At 42.6% G+C, this 12,210-nt stretch overlaps 1 protein-coding gene across 1 annotated transcript in view; it reads right to left on the bottom strand.

Moving 5' to 3' along the window:
* Nucleotides 1-12,210, bottom strand: part of LOC126473265 (enoyl-CoA delta isomerase 1, mitochondrial-like) — a 73,829-nt gene that overhangs the window by 58,512 nt on the left and 3,107 nt on the right. Inside the window, exon 3 of the mRNA XM_050100217.1 lies at nucleotides 7,407-7,531. Within this exon, the coding sequence (XP_049956174.1) occupies nucleotides 7,407-7,531 (125 nt within the window). The remainder of the gene's footprint in view (nucleotides 1-7,406; nucleotides 7,532-12,210) is intronic.

Here is a 12,210-nt window from a genome sequence, read left to right as displayed (position 1 = left end):
CGACGGCGTCTGAGATGACGTCGGAGTGATGGCTCTGTTCGCCGTGGTCGTCACAACTATACGTTTGCTCGATTTACTCTTGATTAACCCGATCGCTGGTTCCCAAGCCTTGCTAAGATTATAGCCACAGTCACGGTTTATGAGGTCGTCATTGGTGCGAATTTCGATGGCCTCTCTAACAACGCTGTCCCAATATCTCGACGTCTGTACCAGAATCCTTGTGCGGTCATATTCCATGGCGTGATTTTCCGACAAACAATGTTCAGCGACCGCCGACTTGCTCGGATACATCAGACGAGTGTGCCTCTGGTGTTCACGGCATCGATCCTCGACGGTACGCATCGTCTGACCAATATACGGCTTGCCACATTGACACGGAATCTGGTACACGCCGGCCTTCCTCAAACCGAGGTCATCTTTGGCACTCCCCACTAGTGCACGAGTTTTATTTGGAGGACAAAACACAGTTCCGACCCGGTGTTTCTTCAGAATGCGAGCAATTTTCCCCGAGAGTGCGCCTGTGTATGGAATAAATGCAGTGCCTACCTCCTCCCTCGTGACTTCATCCATCTCAAGGGGTTGTGCTGCAATGGTTGGGCGGAGAGCACGTTGAATCTGCCACTCTGAGTACCCATTTTTTCGAAATACAGTTCTCAGATGTTCCAATTCCTGGGGTAGACTCTCTGCGTCAGAGATAGTGCGCGCCCTATGTACTAGAGTTTTAAGTACCCCATTCCTCTGTGAAGGGTGGTGGCAGCTGTCTGCATGCAAATACAGATCAGTGTGCGTAGTCTTCCGATACACCCCATGACCTAGGGTGCCGTCAGCCCTTCTCTTGACCAAGACGTCAAGGAAAGGTAATTTACCCTCCGTTTCAGTCTCCATAGTGAATTTGATGTTGGGGTGTATGGAGTTTAGATGTGTAAGGAAGTCACGGAGTTTATCCATACCATGTGGCCAGATGACGAATGTGTCGTCCACGTAACGGAAAAAGCAAGTAGGTTTCCATATGGATGACGACAGGGCTTCCTCCTCGAAGTTCTCCATGTACAAATTCGCTACCACAGGTGAGAGTGGGCTACCCATGGCGACTCCCTCCGTTTGTTCGTAGTATTCTCCATTAAAAAGAAAATACGTGGAAGTCAAGACATGCCTAAAAAGTTCAGTGGTCTTTTCGTCAAACTTCTGACTAATCAATTCTAGTGACTCTCGCAGGGGTACCCTCGTAAACAAGGAAACGACGTCAAAACTCACCATGATATCTGACTCATCCAACCTGAAGCTGTCAAGGCGTTTAACAAAATCCACGGAATTACGGATGTGATGAGGGCATTTACCCACATAAGGACTTAATATTCCCGTCAGGTATTTGGCCAACAAATATGTAGGTGCCCTGATGTTGCTGACAATGGGGCGTAATGGTATCCCCTCTTTGTGAACCTTCGGGAGTCCATATAGTCTAGGCGGTACCGGACCTTGGGGTAACAATTTCTTAGCGTCACCCTCCGGTAAATCTGCGTCGTTGAGAAGTGCCCTCGTCTTGTTCTCCACCTTCTTTGTAGGGTCAACGCTGATCTTCCGGTAGGAATCGTCATTTAGCAGGCTCTGCATCTTATCAGTGTAGTCCTTATGGGAGACAACAACTGTAGCATTGCCTTTGTCAGCCGGTAAGATAACGATTTCAGAGCGCTCCCTCAGATCGCGAATGGCCACCCTCTCTTTACTGCTGATATTTGACTTCATCGGCTTGGATTTCGTCAACGCACGACAAGTTTCACGACGTATTTCCTCGGCTGATTCTGGCGGAAGTCGAGCTGCAACCTGTTCAACAGCACTAACAATTTCTGCGACCGGAGTGAACTTGGGGGTGGGAGCGAAGTTGAGACCTTTCTGCAAAACCGAGACTGCATCATCACTCAACACCATGCCACTCAAATTGATGACAGTCTTGCACGGAACCTGTAGAGATGGTTTGTCAAGGAGACGTGAGAACTTAGCTGTTTGACGTCCCGTAGCCTTCTTATGGGTGGAATCAGCTGACACCCAGGTGACACCATCAATCCAATCCCAGGAACAAGAAGTAAACTTACTAGCCAGTTGCAAATGTAGTTTGAGTAATTCCTGTGAGATAAACTCAAGGCTCCGGCGGGTGAATTGCACTCTCTCACGTACCAATGCGAGGCTGGCTCGTTTCTTGATTCTCTTAGCTGCTGCAGAATCGATGTGATGCATAACCCTAGCAAAATTTGGAACAACATTCTCGGAAGGACATCTCTTTAGAAAGGCAAGAGTACTTAGCAAACGACATCTACGGTGGCGCAACTTTTCAAATTTCTTCATGCTGCGATACATCTCCTCCCCGTAAAGGGTTATGCATCACATCGATTCTGCAGCAGCTAAGAGAATCAAGAAACGAGCCAGCCTCGCATTGGTACGTGAGAGAGTGCAATTCACCCGCCGGAGCCTTGAGTTTATCTCACAGGAATTACTCAAACTACATTTGCAACTGGCTAGTAAGTTTACTTCTTGTTCCTGGGATTGGATTGATGGTGTCACCTGGGTGTCAGCTGATTCCACCCATAAGAAGACTACGGGACGTCAAACAGCTAAGTTCTCACGTCTCCTTGACAAACCATCTCTACAGGTTCCGTGCAAGACTGTCATCAATTTGAGTGGCATGGTGTTGAGTGATGATGCAGTCTCGGTTTTGCAGAAAGGTCTCAGCTTCGCTCCCACCCCCAAGTTCACTCCGGTCGCAGAAATTGTTAGTGCTGTTGAACAGGTTGCAGCTCGACTTCCGCCAGAATCAGCCGAGGAAATACGTCGTGAAACTTGTCGTGCGTTGACGAAATCCAAGCCGATGAAGTCAAATATCAGCAGTAAAGAGAGGGTGGCCATTCGCGATCTGAGGGAGCGCTCTGAAATTGTTGTCTTACCGGCTGACAAAGGCAATGCTACAGTTGTTGTCTCCCATAAGGACTACACTGATAAGATGCAGAGCCTGCTAAATGACGATTCCTACCGGAAGATCAGCGTTGACCCTACAAAGAAGGTGGAGAACAAGACGAGGGCGCTTCTCAACGACGCAGATTTACCGGAGGGTGACGCTAAGAAATTGTTACCCCAAGGTCCGGTACCGCCTAGACTATATGGACAACCGAAGGTTCACAAAGAGGGGATACCATTACGCCCCATTGTCAGCAACATCAGGGCACCTACATATTTGTTGGCCAAATACCTGACGGGAATATTAAGTCCTTATGTGGGTAAATGCCCTCATCACATCCGTAATTCCGTGGATTTTGTTAAACGCCTTGACAGCTTCAGGTTGGATGAGTCAGATATCATGGTGAGTTTTGACGTCGTTTCCTTGTTTACGAGGGTACCCCTGCGAGAGTCACTAGAATTGATTAGTCAGAAGTTTGACGAAAAGACCACTGAACTTTTTAGGCATGTCTTGACTTCCACGTATTTTCTTTTTAATGGAGAATACTACGAACAAACGGAGGGAGTCGCCATGGGTAGCCCACTCTCACCTGTGGTAGCGAATTTGTACATGGAGAACTTCGAGGAGGAAGCCCTGTCGTCATCCATATGGAAACCTACTTGCTTTTTCCGTTACGTGGACGACACGTTCGTCATCTGGCCACATGGTATGGATAAACTCCGTGACTTCCTTACACATCTAAACTCCATACACCCCAACATCAAATTCACTATGGAGACTGAAACGGAGGGTAAATTACCTTTCCTTGACGTCTTGGTCAAGAGAAGGGCTGACGGCACCCTAGGTCATGGGGTGTATCGGAAGACTACGCACACTGATCTGTATTTGCATGCAGACAGCTGCCACCACCCTTCACAGAGGAATGGGGTACTTAAAACTCTAGTACATAGGGCGCGCACTATCTCTGACGCAGAGAGTCTACCCCAGGAATTGGAACATCTGAGAACTGTATTTCGAAAAAATGGGTACTCAGAGTGGCAGATTCAACGTGCTCTCCGCCCAACCATTGCAGCACAACCCCTTGAGATGGATGAAGTCACGAGGGAGGAGGTAGGCACTGCATTTATTCCATACACAGGTGCACTCTCGGGGAAAATCGCTCGCATTCTGAAGAAACACTGGGTCGGAACTGTGTTTTGTCCTCCAAATAAAACTCGTGCACTAGTGGGGAGCGCCAAAGATGACCTCGGTTTGAGGAAGGCCGGCGTGTACCAGATGCCGTGTCAATGTGGCAAGTCGTATATTGGTCAGACGATGCGTACCGTCGAGGATCGATGCCGTGAACACCAGAGGCACACTCGTCTGATGTATCCGAGCAAGTCGGCGGTCGCTGAACATTGTTTGTCGGAAAATCACGCCATGGAATATGACCGCACGAGGATTCTGGTACAGACGTCGAGATATTGGGACAGCGTTGTTAGAGAGGCCATCGAAATTCGCACCAATGACGACCTCATAAACCGTGACTGTGGCTATAATCTTAGCAAGGCTTGGGAACCAGCGATCGGGTTAATCAAGAGTAAATCGAGCAAACGTATAGTTGTGACGACCACGGCGAACAGAGCCATCACTCCGACGTCATCTCAGACGCCGTCGCAATCTGTTCCACCGCGCGACCATGGCGCGGGGCGCGGACGGCGGAGGGAGCGCGCCGCGGGCGGAGGGTATTTAAATCAGCCGCCGCCGCGACCGAACCCAGTTCCCTCTGAGCAGCCATAGCGTACGGATCTCCGTGCCGGCACGTTCACAGGAGCTCAGTCCGTCAGTTCACCTGATGATGGCGACATGTATGATCGCCGAAATATTGTGCCCGTTGGACACTTTAGACCGGCAGCACACCCGTGGATATTTTGACTATCAAATACGCCGGGAGAAACTCAAGAATCACAACACTGTACTATGTTGCATGAGCATCTAGTGCAACCGTGCTCATGTCTGACATTCACAGAGTTGTTACCTGGCAATTACAACATCGGTATGTACGATAATGGATGGTTGATCTGCAACGTTGTTATGCACTTCAAGAACAAAATGATACACTGATAAAATCTGTGTGTCCTCAAGGCCTGGCTCATTCATTTTATTGCCCCCGAAAGAGAGGATACTTGTTGGGTACCATAGCAACACCTCATTTCCAAACTCTTTTCCTTCAATATCATCACCTGGCTAACAGTATGAAGTTTCAGAAAATGAACAGCAGAAAGTGGCTCAAAAATACTGAGAAATGTAAACTGCAGTGTTGAGAAGTTATAAATAAAAACTGACATTACTTTTTGCTTGCCACCTATGGGAGGTACTGCTACATATTTGGGTGTCAGAGATAAGGTACTGAACAAATGGCTTTATAAGCAGACAGGTACCACAGCAAGGCTTTGGAATGTAAATTAAGAAACCAAATTACATATTTGGGAACCTGGCTGAAGAAAACCACTCATGGCTGGTATTGCATAGGGTTGTTGCCTCATCATCTTAAACCATGGACCAACACAATAAAATGAGATATTGTCTATCAATTTAACGATAGAAATCACATGCAATGAAACACAGACCACAGGTTGCTGCAATGTAGCCTGTTGCTGTGGTACATTCCCTCAAATGTGTCCATCAGTTTCACAGGTATTGTTAGCGCACACTGGAGAATCAAATGTGATTTTTCGGATGCTTGAAAACATACTCTTCCAACTGTGATTAGCTTGAAATCAATCATGGAAAACAGATGCTCTAAAAGCAAATTGAATGTGCTCATTTCTGTGATTTTTATGGAAATCAATTTTGAACTGCTTTTGTAAGACTTTGGAAAGCAATATGTGAATGATATTCTCTATTGGGAAACCTTATGTTGCTTTGTTGATGTGTCCACATTTCATGTTTATCAAGCCTTTAATCAACAAGGTATAAGAAGCCAAAGTTAAAACTTATTCACAGTGTGATTTTTCTGGATACTTTGTCTCAATTTATGTAGACTGCTAGCTCATGTTGGAAATTATACCCACTGTTGTGGGACGGGAGGAGGGGTTGGAGGGGGGGGGGGGGGCACTTAAAATGTTTTGAATGACACTGGTTTTCATACTTTAATAGAAAATGCTATTTGTAAAAGACATGTCACATATATTCTATTTTCACTATTTCACGAAAATCATATTTTCGAAGAATTTGTAAGTTATTGGACAATAGTAGATGAATGAAATTTTGTATTGCACATCCTTGTGCTACTTAAGCTATTGTGTTCTAAATTTCATTTTGGCATGCGTTATGTACTCCATGAGATATAAGAATCCAAAGTTCACATTTTTCTCTTGCCATGACTTCTGCACCAAATTTTGATTCAAATTATCTAGCATTGTTAACCCACACTGGATAATCAAATACACTTTGTTTTTCAGTTCAAACCCTGGTCTTTCTGACGAGCCCAAATTGGAGAGAATCATAGAACACTTCTCGGCAAAATCATGTCAAAAATACCACATATTTCACCTTTTTACAAAGTCTTCAAATTTGCACTTAATTTATTTAGTATTGGAAAGTGGTACATAAATAAAAATTTATATTTCAAAATTTTGTGTTAATGCCTGAGATATAACAGCTCATATTCATCACAAATTCATATTCACTTTGCACAGTCATCCATGGAGTCCAACAAATGACTATATCTCTGCCAGTATTGCTTTGACAAATGTTAAACTTCACCAATATTCATTGGGGACATGTGCAAATGTTCACATACAATTTGAAAGAAATCTGAGACGGTCAAGCAGGGAGGCCTAGGTGAGTTGACAAGGGATTACCCAAAGGGATCATCACTTTTTTAGTTTACTATTTCTGATTTTCAGATTTTCATAAATCGGTGTGTGAATAATCCAAATCTAACAAAACCAACATAATTACGGTTTTGTGTCTTCAGTCATTAACGTTTTATGGGCTTAACATATATATTTAACACATTAACTCTGTTGTTTAGTATATGACACTTGAAGTTTGCTTTATAATGGAAGTTCAGTTCTTTAAATAACAGGGAAGGGGGGAGGGATTACTAATAGTTTTCAGAATTGCTGAGTCACAGTACATAATCATTTAAAACCAGATAATACTCGTGTAATTGAAGCTTCATGGAGAGGATGAAAATGACACAGTGAAAAGCAAACTTTTAACACCTTTTAAGAGGCATTTGGCCTCAAAATGTTAACATTTATAGGCAGTGCACCTGAAGCTAATAAAATATTAGTCATGCTACACAACTACACTCTTCTACATCACAATGACATTCAAGTTTCAGGAAAGTTTATATTAAGGTAAATATTACTTGCAACATTAAAAATTTCTACATGCATGCAAAATGGCTCATCTGTACTATAAACAAAATATAACTGTGTCCAATCAGCAGAAAACTGCTGAAACTTACTGAAGTGAGAATCATGCCTCTCGATTTATTTTTCTCTAGAGACTCTAAAGTGCTAGTCAGTTCTTGGATCAGTTCTAAATTCATGCCATTCACTGGAGGCCTCCCCATTGTGACAGTGGCAACACCTGTAACAGTTATGTAATAATAATCTACTTCTGCAAACTCTATGTTCTGCAGGTATCTTCTTACATTTCCTTTTCAGATTGCCCCAATCTTCATATAATATAGTATTGAATTTCAACGGAAGGAAAAAACACAAAATATTTTAGTCCTTATAATACAATGTCATTTCAAGAAAATATGCATTAAAACTGACAAACAGATTAAAACCAGAAAATAATAACATTTTCAGGAACTCTACGGTCGTACATCATGTGACACTGCTCATCTCCTCTCTCTGCAATTCCACACAACAGTACTTCACAACAAATTCAGTTCACTGTACCAATTTGATGGGATAACCAGATCACTTAATAAAAAAAGGAAAAATGCAACACAACAAGCTGTTCTCTACTGTGTGAAAATCTGTAATATAGAGGTAAAAAACGTGTGATGAGCTTTTTGACAATTTTGGAAAATATCATATACCAAAAAAATCATGGATTTGCTCCTCAAATCATTTCTGGAGAAGCTAACAGAGAATCTTAAGACTTAAAATTAGTCATTTAGTTCTGTAAAACCCTATTCAGAATTAAATTCCACAGTTTGACAATACAAGATAATATACCAGTACAAGATTATCAGAGTTGCTGATACCTGTAAAGTATTTCAGCAGGTTTTCAGTATACGAGTTATTCACAGGTCCCCCCCCCCCCCCCCCCCCCCCAATGTATGTTACTAATCAGACATTAACAGCAACAAATTTAACATAAGATTACAGAACGAGTTTGTTGAGAAAACTATCTACGGAAGTTATCACTTTAGACAAAAAGACTCTCCAGAGATATGCAATTATCCTTGGCAATATAAGGGTTAGTACACTTATCTTTGTCGGTCCTTGGCAATATAAGGGGTAGTACACTTGTCTTTGTCACCAAAATAATGGTTATACACTTGTCCTGGTCACCAAAATAAATCTGTTTCTTTATCATTTGATGACACGTTTCAGGAGAACGCCATAATCAGATCTGTTAAAATTTATAAAAAAGTTTTTTGTCATTTTCTACTCTTTCTACTTTGGGCAGTGAGGGTGTTACCCAATGGAGTAGGAAGTGACTACATACTTTGTGTCTATAACATTTAGAAAAATTACATTAACTTCACTGTTAGCCCCAGAGATGTGTAACGGGAATGTCCTTGTTTATAAGTAACATGTCAGAAGAGACCTGGGACTGACAGTGATGCTGTTAGCTCAGTTGCAGCTAGTTTTGGCCGAGTTTAATATCTTACAAAACAGAAAATGCAAGAACCAATCTGACATTTTTGCTACATTTGTGGTAAAGTTACATCATCATAAATAAAAAATAGCCATATTCATTATAACATATCTCCCATACTTGCAAGTTATGCTTGCACCTCACACACACACACACACACACACACACACACACACACACACTGCAAAACAGCACTGAAAGTTTGTAATGCTGGACAAAAAGAAAAACAAAGTAAATGTAGTTGGATTTTGGTGCACTTATAGTTTGGAGGAAAGATAGGGACTGTATTACTGACTAATCTGTTGATGGCAAGCTGAAATGATAAGTTACTTTGAAAAGTAGTCATTATCAGTTATGATGCTCCTTTTCTTAACCGAATTAAAATACAAGATCTCTTTTCTCTCTTAAATTTTAAAGTAATGTACATTTGTCAGGTACAAACTTAAAAAAGGGTCCTCATATCAAGTATATAGATATGCCATGTGAAATGAAGCCAGCGGCTCATAAACTAGGAATCTTAAATTTTCAAAAACCACATAACTACAGTAACTGATGATGAGCAAACAAGGCAGTGACTTCAGTGAGATATAAGAAAACACTTCAAAAACAAGTCAGATCAACAGCCTTGATTGTTATCTCCAGAAATAACGCTCCAGTGGTAACAAAATTGTGAAGAGCAGCTCAGACAATATTTCACAAAAGACTGCTAACACTTCCTTGCTTTATTACCACAATGCCACTTCTCTTATTGAAGCTTAGAGTATCACATATAATTCTACAGAATTGTACCTCTTTATTAACTCTTCAAGTACAAGGTTAAAGCTATTCTACTGCACAACAATAACTTAAGCACCTCTGTTCTAATAGTGGCATTATTTAAAAACATTCCAGATTTGCTATCTTCTTTCAGATATGAGCAATACAACAGAATGATTGGTGAAGATGTGAAGGTGTGGCTGTTCCACTTCATTATTATAACAGTGTGATTTCTTGCACTCCTTTTAGGAGTAGATGCACTGAGAAATGAGTGCAAGAGCTGCAAGAAACTTATGGTAGCATCAGTAGAAAGTGCAGCTATGCATTTCACACAATATTTTTATTGCTCACATATGATGCATCAATTCTTTATTAACTTTGACCAATGGAAAATCTGGGATAGGTTGCTGCTCACCAAACAGATGAGCTTGGTTGGTGTGGTTAGTGCGGATACAGAAGAGGTGTGGGATGGGGAGGGATAACAGGGAAAGAGTGGGCTGTCTGTAGAAGTAAGCAGCAAAGACAGGACAGTGTGCTCCTAGGTGCAGCTTCAGGGGGCTTTGATGAGTTGTAGACAAAGGAGAAGAGAGAAGGAGAGAAGAAATGAGGACAGATTAGGGGAACACAGAATATGTTGCAGAGATAGTTCTCACCTGTGCAATTCATAGAAGTGGGTATTTGTGGGAAGAATCCAGATGGCACAGGCTGTGACTCAATTGTTGAAGTAAGGCACATCGTGTTGAGTAGTATGCTCAGCAACAGGGTGGTTGTACATGTGTACAGATAGCCTGTTAGTGGTCACACCCATGTACGTGGGCCATGGAATGTTTCATCATACTGAGATATTCTTTAACACTAATACAGAAACTGAATATACATGTGTTGGCATATACTTTCTCTACTCTTCCACAGAATCGCTTTGACATTAACACACTTGTTGTACCTTGGAACTAGTTCACGTTTACCCTATTCGACCAGATCATGACAGCGCCCTTCAGGTTTTCAACAAATCTGAGCGTTTATGAGCAAAATGCTCCTTCAGTTTTGGAAGCAGGAAAAGTCTGACCAATCCAGGACCAGACTGTAGGGAGGATGCTTTAAGCTGTCCCACCGAAAATCCTCATGTAACAATGCTTGTGTCTGCCAAACAGTATGTGGAGGTTGACTGCCATGCAACACAACAATTCTGGTACTGGATAGCCCAACAAAGACATTCGAGGGTAGCACAGTATGTATTACTACTGATTGTTGTATTGCAGGGCATGGAATCAACAAGTAGGATCCCTTCACTGTCCCAGAAAATACAAGCCACCAGTTTTTGAGTTGATGCAGTTTGTTTGAATTTGTGTGGCTTCTGTTACAACTGAGGATGACACCACTCCACAGACTGTCACTTCATTGTATGTGTGTTATGAGAAACCCATGCTTCACCCTCTCAAACAGTCTAGTCAATAAAGGTGTGGCCATAATGCTCAAAGAATGCTAATGCAGCACCCATTCTCATAGCTTTCTGGTCACCCATGAGTGTGCATGGGGCCCACCGTGTTCAGATTTTTGTAGTACCTTAAGTGCTGAGTAACAACTTTGTGCCAATTGAACAAAACACTTCCTGATGTTCCCACATCACTAATCGTGAACTGTCAATTCCCTAAAATGATGTGACCCACCTTTTGTTTCAGTGCACCTGTGATTTTTGAGGCAGCCCTGATCTCTCTTCCTCACGAACATCTTTCTCCTATTCTTAAACATAAAGCACCACTTTCAGTCACTGGCTGCATTCATTATACCTTCACCATAAATGGTAACAAGTCTGCGGTGAATGCCGCAAGGTCTAACATTTTCCACCTGCAGTAAACAAACACCATCTTACGCCTCACAGTCGGCGGGATTCACAATTGGCTCAGCCATGGTCACAGCTCTCTCTGGACTTGCCACAGGACAAGGTCCGACTTATAACTACACACAGCAACTGTCCGCGTCACACCAACCACCAGAAACCGATGAGTGCCTGCCCCAAGACAGATGCATTGACTGTAAGTATAAATGTTCCTTACTTTTTGGATGGGCCTCAGAGAATGCCACACACCAGTTGTAGCTAAGTCATTAGATCACATGGCTGCTTTCACAGACATTCCAGGACAGTGACAGTGACAGGACTAGATTAAATGATATGGGAGGATGTGTAGGGTAGATCTTGCATCTAGATGTACTGCAGAGGTACGAGTTATGTGATAATCTGTTTCTGAACATAGTGAGGAAGGTAATTTTGGTTTGAGAAGGCATCAGTAAAACCCTCGGCTTTTTTGAAGAGGGACTACTTGTTACCACAACAGATGTGATGGCCATAGGCGGCAAGGCTATACTGAAGGTACTTCTTGGTGTGGAACTGGTGTCAGCCATAGAAGTGGAGTTGTTGTCAGTGGCTGGTACTCATCCTCTGTCCAGATTATGAAGATCTTATCAATAAATATGAACCATGTGAGGGGTTTTGGATTGTGGGTGGGGAGAAAGGATTCCTTTAGAGGGACCATGAGTAGGTTGGCATAGGATGGTACCACTTGGGTGCAGATGACTGTGCTGTGGAATTTGTTTGTAGGTGATGCCTTCAAAGGAAAAATGATTGTGGGCTAGGTTATAGTTGGTCATGGTGACCAGGAAGAAGGTTATAAGTT

This window comes from Schistocerca serialis, chromosome 4 (genome assembly GCF_023864345.2).
Source record: "Schistocerca serialis cubense isolate TAMUIC-IGC-003099 chromosome 4, iqSchSeri2.2, whole genome shotgun sequence".
Taxonomy (NCBI): domain Eukaryota; kingdom Metazoa; phylum Arthropoda; class Insecta; order Orthoptera; family Acrididae; genus Schistocerca; species Schistocerca serialis.
The sequence above is the reverse complement of the archived record's forward strand: the minus strand, read 5'-3'. Positions and strand labels throughout refer to the sequence as shown.